Source organism: Schistocerca nitens, chromosome 3 (assembly GCF_023898315.1).
Source record: "Schistocerca nitens isolate TAMUIC-IGC-003100 chromosome 3, iqSchNite1.1, whole genome shotgun sequence".
Lineage (NCBI taxonomy): Eukaryota > Metazoa > Arthropoda > Insecta > Orthoptera > Acrididae > Schistocerca > Schistocerca nitens.
In genome coordinates this window covers 148369717-148383767 of record NC_064616.1, presented here as the reverse complement: position 1 = coordinate 148383767, position 14051 = coordinate 148369717, and the positions used below count along the sequence as shown (strand labels likewise).

Sequence of the window (14051 nt, the reverse complement as noted above, 5' to 3'; positions counted from 1 at the left end):
CGTTATTACGGCCAGAGATGGTTGTTCTGGGTACTGATTTCTCAGGATCTATGCATCCAAATTGCGTGAAAATGTAATCACATGTCAGTTCTAGTATAATATATCTGTTCAATGAATACCCGTTTATCATCTGCATTTCTTCTTGGTGTACCATTTTTAATGGCCAGTAGTGAATGTACCTGAGGATGCGACTAAGCATTTGGGCTGATACTTATAGAAAACCTACTCCAAGCCAAATCCAGATTGCTCGTTGTATCGACTCAGCGATAATCCATCCAGTGTAAGAATTCGATTACTTACATTTACTCTCAATTACTTCTAATTTCTGCAACCCAAATTTCTAAGATTTGCACTTTATGACCAGATCAGCACCTATTGAGGTTGTGTCTCCTTTGAACGTCATTTCATACATGTTATGTAATTTGGCAACTTTTACCCACAACGTATGATTGAGTTGTAAAGAAGAGCTCGTCTGGTTTCAGCTGTTCGGCAACCGCATTCTGGGCCCGATGGCGTGGCTCATGCCGCTCGCTGTTGCCGTGTCAACCTTCGGCTCCGCCAATGGGACGCTGTTCGCAGCTGGCAGGTGAGTTGCGCGTCAGTTTCATCTCCATCAGAGCTCACCACGCAAACGAGGGCTGCAGGAGTACAGCTGAGTCTTTGCAACACAGTTTTTCTCTTCAGATGAAGGCTATCGGGCTTCTCGCAAGGCGGCAGACGAATATTCGGGAAGAAGCGGCGTAAAATTGTCAGACTCGCGGGGCAAAATATTTCTCCGAAGGTTTCTTCGCTGATTTTCTCCACCTAATGTGAAAATCTTTTCCATGTTCTGTGTTCTACCGTGGCATAAATTGAAGTTTTTTGTGCCTAGCTCAAACATACAGTCAATAAACTTCAGGAAATTGTTCCGTGCTCTTGAGTCGGTCGGAATCTGCGTCGCTTGGATGCAAAAAGTATATTTATAACTACGTCATGTGTGCGAATAAACTTAACCGTTTGGAGTAGGCAGTTCTTAGAGAGCAATGAGGACAAAAACCTGAAATATCCTACAAAAATTATTTTATTTAGATTGCCCTTTTGTTAGATAATCATAATACAAGATCACTGTTTCATCTTGCGTCACAATGACATCTTTCTGTAAAAACCTGAAAACTCATTATTAAAACAGAGAGAGAAAATATGAATAAAAATGTAATCACGAAGCGCTTATTCTTTGTATGCGGATTAAAGGAAGCTCATTTCGTCACTCAGTGGACACTAGTCCCATTGGTTTTTTCTCCAGGCATCAATGAGATCCTAGAATGCAAAATATTCCAGTGATTAATCAGTTCCGCCACATTTTAAACGGTAGCAAGGATGACTCAATGCGCTAAATATCATTTTGGGATTATTAAGGTTATGTACACTTTTTTTGTATGCGATCGTTTCACATTGCCACAGTGACTAGACTTTTTAAATAGAGTCAGTATCCGTTATTCTCATATCTGAAATAAGAACGTAATTATCAGATTAAAGGAGTACCGTACACTGAAGTGCAGGTGTACTCCTATTAAAAAGAAATAAATTCCCATCTTAAACGTACTATACGCTAATGCAAAACAAAAATGCTCTTGTGGGTTTTATATCCGTGTTTTCAGAATATCCTTCGTAGATGAAAAAGAATTTTGTGATGGTAGGAATAGCCTAATCTTCATGATAAATAGGGTAGGCAATCTCCAGGAATACTACACATACACATGCCGAAGCAAGAAGCCCGATAGTCTTTGCGAACGCGAGTCAGAGTTCACTCTAACAAGGGTCTGCGAGACAATCAACAAAAATTTCTTATTATTTTTATAGCTAGCGTCAGGTCGCGACATTACATCAGATTCGTACAGGACTTTTTACCCGAAAAAGTAGCTGCAACTTAATTGTTGACGTGATTCGTCATCCTGTAAACTGGAAAACGTGGTAAGTGGATCATACAGGAAGTTCAGAAGTTCCCGTTGCAAACTTCTAGGACTTGTAGAGAGGAGTGAGTTCATAAATTTTGAACAGGAACCCATGTCCGGAAATGTACCGTTTTCGTTGTACGACTGTTTGGATTCAGATGTGTAACTCATCCAGATCTGCTTGAGGAACTGAATTAGGCGTCACGCATTGTAATTACTAGGTACCAGTTCGAAAGCAAACACAACGAAACATCCGTTTATCACTTAACCACATTTGTTTGTATTAACATTTAAACATTAAGTGTTTACATATGTCAAAACTAAAAAGAGCCCAGCATACTGTACGCACAGGACAGTACTGATGCATTACAACAGCGACTCGATGTGGCGGCCACCAACGTTGTTACACACGCTGTACGTACCAAGCATGTTCTGGTACACACTCTCCATCCCACCTGGTGCCTCTTGAGTTTTTAGTGCAGCGGCCAGAACTCATGCCAGCAGACCTTCCTCTGTCTCTACAGGGGTCTCGCAGCAAGGTAGATGTTAAGTGACATCAGCTGACCACCTAACGTAGTGCACATCATCCTGTCTATCCTATGGTGTACCAGGCAAGCACCGCTGAGACTTTTCTATTTAGCTCAGCAGACGTGGACGCGATACATATCTGAACGGAAACGGTACGTTTCCGGATATGGGTTCCTATTCAAAATATTACGTACTCACTCTCCTCTGCAAGTCACAGAAGTCTTAACGGAAATTTCCGCACACCATTTGTAATTGCTTTTGTCATTCCCCTTTAGTGAAGGTCTCGGCACTGTCAAAATAATGAACATCATGGTATAAGAAAAAAGCAGCTGAATAGTCTTCTGCTAAATGAAAGTACCACGCTATACGAAATTTTAGCTACTATGGAAACACAGTGTAAATTTTTCGTTCTGATTTATAGTGCAGGACGTTACACGATTCTTGCAAAACAGTTAACAGCAGCCCAGTTAGGTCACACAATATAATCTGCGTATATTAATGCGAGAAACTAAGCAACTGGCTTTGAATATTAAGTGAAACGCGGTAGAGGTCCTTAGCTGCGGTTACACCTACTGCATGGTGAGTTATCAGGATGAACTCTTACCTCTGTTGAGCGAATGAAACTTGCGGAAATGTTAGACACCATACGCGTGGAAGAGTAGTCTCTCAAACAGTGTTCGGAGCTCTATACTTCTGCATGCAGTGTCTCTTCATTTTCGTTTTCAGTTACGCGAGTGTTAAAATCGCCGCTCACTTCACCAACGTTAAAAGAGCTAGATACATGTAACAAACTACTACAGACCCATCGACAGAGACCTCTGCATATTCATTCTGCAGTAGCCCCTTTGCTTCTTCAGTAAATATCCTAAAAGAAAAAGTTGAGTGTTATTGCCCTGAAAACATATCTATAATGATTAAGCTTAATATTTACTTTTTAATTGTGAATTAATTAATTGCTTTCGATTCTGGATTATATTTTAGAGATGCCGGGGATCGATTTTTTTCTCTTTTTATACATTCAGTTTCTACGTCTCAAGTTGTTTTACTTTATTTTCCTGCAAGTTTTGTAGTGCTCTCTCTTACAGCTCCTAATTCACTTTATTTCGACATCACCACACCGATAATACGGTCGCACTATTCATTCTCTTGTCAGAAGGACAGTATTTGCATATAATAATCTTTCTGTTCGTGTAGAGAAGGATGTACAGCAGACAGATTCAGCTGTCTTATTTGCAGCTTTAGTCATTACGAAATGATGAAACGCTAATACTTTTGCTTTTCACCAAGTTTTCTGTATAACAGTTAGACGTGTGACTGAACCGGCATTCTTCCTACCGAAGCTTTCCTTATCCTGCACACATCAAGCTCAAAAGTTAGTTTTCAACCACGTAGTGTCTTCCATTTTTACGTCTTGTGCATTACCGTTACTATCCTTTCTTAAAACTGCTGTTAGCTTCTCGGGCAAGCCACCTACGTGTTTTTGCAAGAACTGTTTTTCTCTGTTGCCTCAGAGCGTGGTTCCACTGAAAACGGAGGAGCTTGTGCAGCATCGTTGACGGAGCTGATTTTTTTTTATTTCTATTAAATCTGAAAGTGAAATCTGTATTCTCGCTGCTGTAACTCTTTTTCTGGCTTTGCACTAGGCAAAGATTTATTTTCAGCAAAATGTTAATAATAATCTTGAAAAATTTGCTGCACTGTCTGTGATGTTAAAATACAAGTAAGTTTTCTTTTGCTTACAAGTTATGATCTGATGCTTGTCTAGGCTGTGTTTCGCGGCCAGCAGGGAAGGACACTTGTTCAGCATTTTGTCTTACGTGCACGTGACCAAGTTAACACCGGCTCCCAGCCTCATATTCCATGTAAGTACAAAAACTATTGCACATGTTTTTACTCCTAGCTGAAACATCAGTGTTGCGAACTACAACGTCCGAAAGGTTGTTATAAGAATCAGTAGTCAGACGTTCCACAAACTAGTGCACTTGAAAGAATCTACCCTCGATTCCACGAAAAACTGTAGACGGTATGTCAGTCAAATTCTTCACCTGTTATGTTTGTATTTTAATTTTCGCGACATGCTGTAGACTGCAGTTGTCGGTAGTACTAAAGCATTCTCTCGTCGAATTCTGGAAGTATCAGATTTTTCTTGGGCCAAAAAGGAGAAAGGGAAAAAACGTAGGACTGGAAAGTTAATGTCCGTGTAAATCATGTCGTGTTACTGCGTAAACAGTCTAGAGAACTATGTGCATGCCGTGTCATTCACAAGCAAAAACTGTACTGCAGTCAGTGCTATTCTCCTACATAGTTCCCATTTTCGTATGTTTCTCGCAGTTCGTTCAACTTCTATTAATTTTTAAGTACAGCTATGGTGAGATTTTTTCATGCGAAAATATGACCGACGCCTCATTGCTAATAGGCAACCAGTGGATAGGTGACATCCAGTATTTAAAATGGATTCCGTTGTAGTTTGCCGTCTTACTCGAAAATTCACAAAGCCCTCTGGACAATACCTTCACATGCAGGTACTCTGTGGTAAGGCTCGATATTCCCGCGATAAATGTGACCTGTTCTTTGACAACCGTGTTTTAAGGAATATGGGCATTAATTTGTCTCTCAGCCAGCAGAGGAAGAAGCATGCTGACCGTTAGGAAGTATTGGAGAAAATTACTGGATGAAGAGCCATGGAAACCAAAATTAGTGTGAGTCCAAAGGAGAGCGATCATCGTCAGGTAAGTATTGCCTGGAACTGGGTACAACTTACTTCTGTTAAAATAGAAGAGTTTTAATATATAGGTCAGATATGTAATCCTGGAACTAAAGTATTCTTTTCTGTAGTACTTGCAGCTAACATGAGAAGACGCAGTGGATGCAGTTGCGGGACCCTACCTGCTTTTTACACCTTTTTTGCTTTAGCGTAAGACTGTAACTTGCTTTTAAGACCTGTAAAAGTGTTTATGTATTTTTTTTTATCAAATATGCGTTTTAGATTCAGCATTCGCTCGAGACGAGTAGCCCCTCGCCTATTCAGGTCAGTCCAGTAACCGACAAGCTTATCGTAAGCTTGTGGCTACAATGACTGCGACAAGTGTTGTTTAACTTGGCTCACTTTAGGCAGCTCAGCTCCCAGTTTCATCCAGCCAACCGTCCAAATGTGTCTCCTTGATTTATGTGTTACTTCCGTTAATAAAATCCCACAAATTACAAGAACGGCAAGCTACCTTTAGACCTGCTACTGTAGGGGTCTAAATTTTCTAAATTTTCCTCAGAAAATCGAACTAGACACTCGTGAACGTCTGGAACATGAGTTAAATACTTCCTAATAAAACAAAATTCCATGGAAATCCGCTACGGTCGCAGGTTCGAATCCTGCCTCGGGCATGGATGTGTGTGCTGTCCTTAGGTTAGTTAGGTTTAATTAGTTATAAGTTCTAGGCGACTGATGACCTTAGAAGTTAAGTCGCATAGTGCTCAGAGCCATTTTTTTCCATGGAAATGAAATGCGTGTTAGAAGGATTCACAGCTTTCACGGTGGACACATATCGATAAACTCTCAGAGACTGACCATGGATGTTTGAAGAGAGGGTTTTATGGAGCTATTGCTCTCCATTTACTGGTTACCGAGTGATTTGATGGTGTTGTGTTTGACGTGTAATGAGGAAGCAAACATGATTAGCGAACAAGCTTTACTTAGCTTGTAGCTTCCTCCAAGTGTACAAATACATCCAAGTCTAGCTAATATAATAACAACAAGAGCATCGTACGGCGAGGCTCTCTTAACTAACACACGAGTGATGGTGAAGGGCCACGACTGCTGTGCATCTCCATGGCGACTCCGTTGTGACTGGGCCACGCCTCATTGCAAATGGGCTGTGTGGCTGCCGCCTATCATCATATACACTCCTGGAAATGGAAAAAAGAACACATTGACACCGGTGTGTCAGACCCACCATACTTGCTCCGGACACTGCGAGAGGGCTGTACAAGCAATGATCACACGCACGGCACAGCGGACACACCAGGAACCGCGGTGTTGGCCGTCGAATGGCGCTAGCTGCGCAGCATTTGTGCACCGCCGCCGTCAGTGTCAGCCAGTTTGCCGTGGCATACGGAGCTCCATCGCAGTCTTTAACACTGGTAGCATGCCGCGACAGCGTGGACGTGAACCATATGTGCAGTTGACGGACTTTGAGCGAGGGCGTATAGTGGGCATGCGGGAGGCCGGGTGGACGTACCGCCGAATTGCTCAACACGTGGGGCGTGAGGTCTCCACAGTACATCGATGTTGTCGCCAGTGGTCGGCGGAAGGTGCACGTGCCCGTCGACCTGGGACCGGACCGCAGCGACGCACGGATGCACGCCAAGACCGTAGGATCCTACGCAGTGCCGTAGGGGACCGCACCACCACTTCCCAGCAAATTAGGGACACTGTTGCTCCTGGGGTATCGGCGAGGACCATTCGCAACCGTCTCCATGAAGCTGGGCTACGGTCCCGCACACCGTTAGGCCGTCTTCCGCTCACGCCCCAACATCGTGCAGCCCGCCTCCAGTGGTGTCGCGACAGGCGTGAATGGAGGGACGAATGGAGACGTGTCGTCTTCAGCGATGAGAGTCGCTTCTGCCTTGGTGCCAATGATGGTCGTATGCGTGTTTGGCGCCGTGCAGGTGAGCGCCACAATCAGGACTGCATACGACCGAGGCACACAGGGCCAACACCCGGCATCATGGTGTGGGGAGCGATCTCCTACACTGGCCGTACACCACTGGTGATCGTCGAGGGGACACTGAATAGTGCACGGTACATCCAAACCGTCATCGAACCCATCGTTCTACCATTCCTAGACCGGCAAGGGAACTTGCTGTTCCAACAGGACAATGCACGTCCGCATGTATCCCGTGCCACCCAACGTGCTCTAGAAGGTGTAAGTCAACTACCCTGGCCAGCAAGATCTCCGGATCTGTCCCCCATTGAGCATGTTTGGGACTGGATGAAGCGTCGTCTCACGCGGTCTGCACGACCAGCACGAACGCTGGTCCAACTGAGGCGCCAGGTGGAAATGGCATGGCAAGCCGTTCCACAGGACTACATCCAGCATCTCTACGATCGTCTCCATGGGAGAATAGCAGCCTGCATTGCTGCGAAAGGTGGATATACACTGTACTAGTGCCGACATTGTGCATGCTCTGTTGCCTGTGTCTATGTGCCTGTGGTTCTGTCAGTGTGATCATGTGATGTATCTGACCCCAGGAATGTGTCAATAAAGTTTCCCCTTCCTGGGACAATGAATTCACGGTGTTCTTATTTCAATTTCCAGGAGTGTATTCGGCGCTCGTGGGACAGAGCCTCTGGAGATGTGGCTCAGTGGGTGTGCTCCATTGGATTCGTCGGATCCCTTACAACCGCTGTCGGCATCTGAGGGAAACTTGCGTTGCCATTAACAGCTGCGGGAAGCCAGTGGGGTGGTATCGATCTATGACAGCACAAAAACAAATGTTGTACGTGAGTCTAAACATGTGGTGCGCATTGGAAATTCGTTTTGTGACCAACTGAAAGTGTTTAATAATGCAAATCGATGTATGCGATTGTGGAAATACAAACAAAATTACCAATATAATTCGCTGGAAGAAAACTGTGAAAGCAAATGTTCCAGACGAAGATTTCATGACAACTCACCAGTAAACCAACGCATCGTATGTTTGGACGAAATCATGATAGCTGCCTGATGACAAATTGTATAAATTCGAAACTAGTAATGATATTTTTTTAATAAAGTAACCTAAAACCAATTTGTGGCTGGCTGCTGTACCCCATTAAAAATACGAATGTTGGAACTTTAATAGTGGCAACTATTTATTTACAGCTCGTACAAAATAGATACGTGTTTCAAAGTTTTCCTGACCTTCAAAGTAATCACCAGCACCGTGTATAACCCGTTGCCAGGGATGTGAAAGTCGCGGGATACTCTTAACAGTGGCAGTTGTGTTGACAGTTCTGGCGGCGCGGTCTATTGCCCGACTAATCTGAAGCAGTTCTGAAGCGAATGCCGAGAAGTGTTTCCTTCAGTTTAGGAAACGAGTTGAACTCACGAGGGCTTAAGTCAGGAGAGCGCAGTAGGTGGTATAGCACTTAGCAGCCCCATCAGTCAAACAAATCAGTAACAGCTTGCACTGTACGTGCTTGAGCATTGTCCAGCAAAATGATGGCCAGGTCCTGCAGAAAAGTGTCATCACCTCTGTCTCTAGGCTGGTCGTAGGTTGTGTTCCAAAAATGAACAGTACAGAGACAGAAGTGATGACACTTTCTGCAGGACCTGACCATCATTTTGCAGGACAATGCTCAAACATGTACAGTGCAAGCTGTTACTGATTTCTTTAACTGATGGGGCTGCTATGTGCTATACCACCTTTACTCCCCTGACTTAAGCCGTCATAAGTTCAACTCTATTTCTAAACTGAAGAAAACACTTCACGACATTCGCTTCAGAACTGCTTCAGATTCGCCGGGCAATAGACCGCGCCGATCGAACTGTCAACACAACTGGCACTACGACTTCCACATCGCTGGCAACGGGTTATACACAGTGCTGGTGACTACTTTGAAGGTCAGCAAAACTTTGAAACACGATCTGTTTTGTACGAGCTGTAAATAAAAAGTTGTCTCTATTTAAGTTCCAGCCCCCGTAGATTTGCATCTATACACATCTGCAAACCTGTGTAGGGTCAGGGAATGAAAGAATTTACCTAATTACAATAAAAATACTTTACTGCGAAATAAAAACAAACAATAAACAAACTAAAGGCAGTATTTTCGAAAGGGCAGACGTTTGCACATGTGTGAAATCAAAATCTGTTTCTGTGTAACATTCAGTAACACATTGCTCCCCCCCCCCCTCGCCCCCCCTCCCCCCTACCCCTCCCCACCCCCCCGTACACTGCAACGTGCCTGTATCCTCCTTAGCATTCTGTTCGCAATGTGGTCGAGACGTTGCTATGCAGACGGTGGGTCTTCTGAGATCATCCGATCCCTACAAGCTTTAGCTGGTCCCAGGCACAGTCAATTGGGTTCTTGACAGACGATGCAGCAGTCCATTCCAATCGTTCAAATCCTGCCTCCTGCAATTTATGGGTACAAGTATACTCATTCAGAATCGTCTTGAAAGACGAACCCATCACCAAATTGTTGACAGTAGGTTTGGACAATAAGGTGCAAGATTCTCGTCCGATATTGCACGGTTCCCAAATTTCCCTTGTTAGTGGTGAGAGGCGCCCGACAGTCTTACTTGAAACCAGTCTAAAACATAACTGACCGACCTACCTCCCTGCTGAACCAGTGAGACTGAATGCCTGAGAAGTGCATTGTCACCTGTCCGCCTCCACACTCTTCTACAACGATCGTCAGGCGTTAGAGAAATTCTGCAGTCGTCAACGAAGAGAACCGTGTGCCACTGATCTAAATCCCATTCCTTTCTCACTTCTTCATGCATCATAGTGCTAGGAGGAACGGTTGGAATTTCTTCCATAATGGAAGCTTAGAAGCTAAACTGATCGTGTAGAGATATCTGCGTATTGTCTGGATCAATATAGTCCTCCCACTTGCCTCCAAAATTACAGCACAAAGTGCTTCTCAGGGTATGTGAGAGTGACGATACCAAACGGTTACTGCAAGTGTATCTGCTCTTCTATACAGCATCCCATATGGGCAAATTAGTTCCGTGTTTACCTCCAGTTACTCGTACTTTAGGTACTTGGGCTATGCAGAGCTCTGTTTAAAAAGTGTAACTCAATGTGGTCATAGTGTAGAGTCATGCACATCTGCTTTCATTTCCCATAGCTAATTCACTGCAAATAATAACCTGCAGTCGAATAATCTATGCACTGGCTAGAATTGCGAGTTAATGAAATACACAGAAATACAAAATTAAGTTAAATGGATAATTTATTGGTTCAAATGGCTCTGAGCACTATGCGACTTAACTTCTGAGGTCATCAGTCGCCTAGAACTTAGAACTAATTAAACCTAACTAACCTAAGGACATCACACACATCCATGCCCGAGGCAGGATTCGAACCTGCGACCGTAGCGGTCACGCGGTTCCAGACTGAAGAGCCTTTAACCGCACGGCCACACCGGCCGGCCCGATAATTTATTAAAAAGAGTTCTATTGTAACGTCTGTAATTGATGTAAATGACAGAGAGTTATGTTGAATAATGTTTACTCAAGAAAAGACATCTCAGGTACACGGGAAGTGGTCCTACGATATTCAGTTAAAATACCAACAGAAAATACCCTTATCAAAAGCAATAAAGCTATGTTGAGAGCGTTATGAGAATGGTAGCAGAATCCTCAAACTAAATAGTCATCAAAGACTCGCAAAAACTAAGAGCATTTCATGATCACAGTACATGAAATATTCACCAGCTGAAAAAAGTTCAGAGTTTAGCATGATGATTCACATATTAACACGCACGATACAAAGAATAGTAACTCATGGTCCAGCCTCAGATCCGTAATATAGGCGGAAAAAGTTAGAGTCCTATATTGGAGCACTTTCAGATCTCTCGTAATATGAAGTCCCTTCACAAGTCAAAGTATGATAGCAGCCGTTCACTGCCCAGAATCAATCACCTATACAACCGAATCATGCATGTTACTGCAGGCAGATCTACCTTCTTCAAGAACTCAGCTCGAAAAGTTTGTCTCCACTTGACTTCTGCAGTGTCCCACTGTTGTCTGCTTTTCCATTGGCTGAAGGTCACCCCATAAAAAAACACATCGTTCTTAAGTTCTACAGACATGATTTGACTCATCTTGACCACTTCCCAGACTAAACTAATGTATTACAACAATATTTAAATAAAGAACTGTTATAAATATTCGGTCACACTCAGATCATTCACAATAATTACAAATAGAGGTTTGTTCATAAATAAGCTAGTATTCTTGGGCAAGTGTACTCACATTAAATGAGAACGAATTGTCATTAAAAATTGTTTAAACAATTCTATATGCCTTCCTGACAGAAGCGTGTTTTGGTTATCTTTTCAGTTGTGGCGTCCACTAACATATGAAATTGACCACTTTTAAATTAGTACAGTTTCTTAATAGCACTTGCAATCAACGTTTAAATAAAGTTACTGGGAAAATAATAAACTTTTCATTAAACAACTACACAAATATGAGAATAAGTGTCAGGTATTCACGTGGACGAAAAGCTGTCAGAGGTAAAACTATGGGCCATTCACTTCGATTTTAGCAGATAATGTCCCGATTGTCCAGCTTCATACCTCACTAAGTGACCCTGAACGAGTGTAATCACTACACCGACGCTTTTGTGTTACTAAACAAATGTATGTAACTGACATGTAAGAAAACACTAATTTATCTGTAATGTTCTAAGACTCTGTTGGTTCGAGAGCTATTGTTGAAGCCGGCGTATATTCGGTTCCCTCACGTCGTTTCGTTGCAGATACCGCTCCACGAGTATTTCACGTCTTCTTATATGAGGTCACTCCTCAAGCATAGCGAGCGTGCTAGAACCAGGATCCTAACGTAATTACGCTACATAATTTCCCACATTCCTACAAGAGGCTGTCGCTAAGGATTCCACGGTCTATTTCACTTACTCCCTCCATGATGTGGCAGACGGTTGACTTTGGAAAAAACATATTGAAATTACGCAGGGCTACACTGTTTCTATTGTTACTGGTTGGCAGTGTCACGGAGTTTCTCAGAATTCCACGAATGAAAATTATCAAATAATCCCGTCCCGCCGTAGTACAATATTATCAACAATATTTCAGGTCTCGGCGAGAGCACAGTGCACTTTCTCAGTTGTGCGACGATGTGGGAATGAATCTGTAGCGCTGTTATCGACGCAGCCATCTTCAAACACGCCTCATCTGATGTCTGACGCACGGTAACCTAACCTCACATCTGCAGGAGACCGAACTGTGCACTGAAACATTCTAATAACTTAGCATGATACAGGCGAAAACACAGACGAACGGGCATTATTAAAAACGTCTCGTAGGTGTGATACCAATAACGTGTATCTCACATGGTACGTTATGTTTCAAGACTGGATTAATAAGAAACACGGAAACGTTAAGAAGGTGTTTTTAATGCTTCAGGTGTTCTACACACTCTGCCCCCATTTGAATACTAGGCACAGAACGTTCATACAACCATGTAAAACTGTCAGAAAAGTTCTTCTTTGCGACGTTGTTCAACTCGCACGTCATACTGGCTTGAATGTCGATTATCTCGTCAGAGCACTGACCCTCCATGCAAATTTCTGCCATGGTAGGTTCATATTGATAACACCAAATCTCGTCGCCACCGATGATTTGTTTCCAGAACGGAATTGTCGGCATTTCGCATTTCAATCAAGTTGAGGCAGGGGTCCACTCGTTGTTTCTGTTCGGAAGACAAAGGCTACAGGACAGACTTGTCACGCACTTTTCTCTTCTTCAAAACGTTCTGGTGAATGTCTTGAACATTTGATTTACAGATGTTGCTCCACTGCGATTTGTGACAAAACAACGTTGGCACATTACCGTCGCTCGTCCACGACTTATACTAGGTTTCCCGTGATTTCCATAAATTGCTTAAGGCAAAAGGTGGGATGGTTCCTTTGAAAATGGCACGACTGATTTACTTCCCCAGTCCTATCTTTCCTATCTTGGCTCCGTTTCCAATTGTCTCGTCGGCGACGGAACGTTAAACCCTAGCCTACCTTCCTTCCTTTAAAAAAGAAAAAGAATAAGCCGAAGGATTTTATTAGCTAACACATTCGTGGGAGAATCATATTTCGTCACGATTCTGCGAATGACTCTGACATTTATTATTCCTACAACCAGTTTTATGTGGTGTATCCACTTTTAAATCTGTCCAGACTCATACTTCTAGACATCTTGTTATTGTATCCAGCAAGTTATTGTAAATCGTGCAATAAAAATTTATGGGTCTTTCCGCTTATTTATGCACGTTACATTTATTTATGCTGCGGTCTCCTGCCTGTCATTGAATCATGCGTCGATCCTCTATAGATATTCCTTCATTTCACTACAGGTTTCTGGCGCTGTGACAGTGTCATCTACCAAAAGACGTTGCCCACCACGTCATTTTTGCGTGTAGGGTTTCGACAAAAGTATGGAAACACCGCGAGAAATGTATGCTTGAATATAAATATAGAGCCTAGCCACACCTGCAGGTTGCGCTTTTACCTTGTATTAGACCACGAACAGCACCTGTGCAATGGCCTCAATAAGTTGCAACCGCCAGTTGTGCTCAGAACAGTGTTCTGTGCATTTGCGGGTGTATTATGTCGAAAACAAGTGCATTCGAACGTGGGAAATTTGTTGGTGTTCGTTTCATGGATACTTCCGAAACCAAGGTAGCCCTAGTGTTTGGTGTTTCAAGAGGCACCGTATCGAAGATTTATATCGCATACAGGGAAAGCGGAAAAGCAACATCCGTTAAGTCACAACGCGGACGAAAGTGTGTGTTGCGTGACGGTCATTGAAGAGGATTGTTAACAATAAAAAGAGGACGACAGCTGAAAAAGTCAATGCAGAACTGAATGTCGCAGTCA

At 43.2% G+C, this 14051-nt stretch overlaps 1 protein-coding gene across 2 annotated transcripts in view; it reads left to right on the top strand.

Moving 5' to 3' along the window:
* Positions 1–14051, top strand: part of LOC126248093 (b(0,+)-type amino acid transporter 1) — a 645761-nt gene that overhangs the window by 573720 nt on the left and 57990 nt on the right. For both annotated transcript variants that reach the window (XM_049948760.1, XM_049948759.1), the window contains exons 8-9: positions 483–586; positions 4225–4321. In XM_049948760.1, coding sequence (XP_049804717.1) covers positions 483–586; positions 4225–4321 — 201 coding nt within the window. The remainder of the gene's footprint in view (positions 1–482; positions 587–4224; positions 4322–14051) is intronic.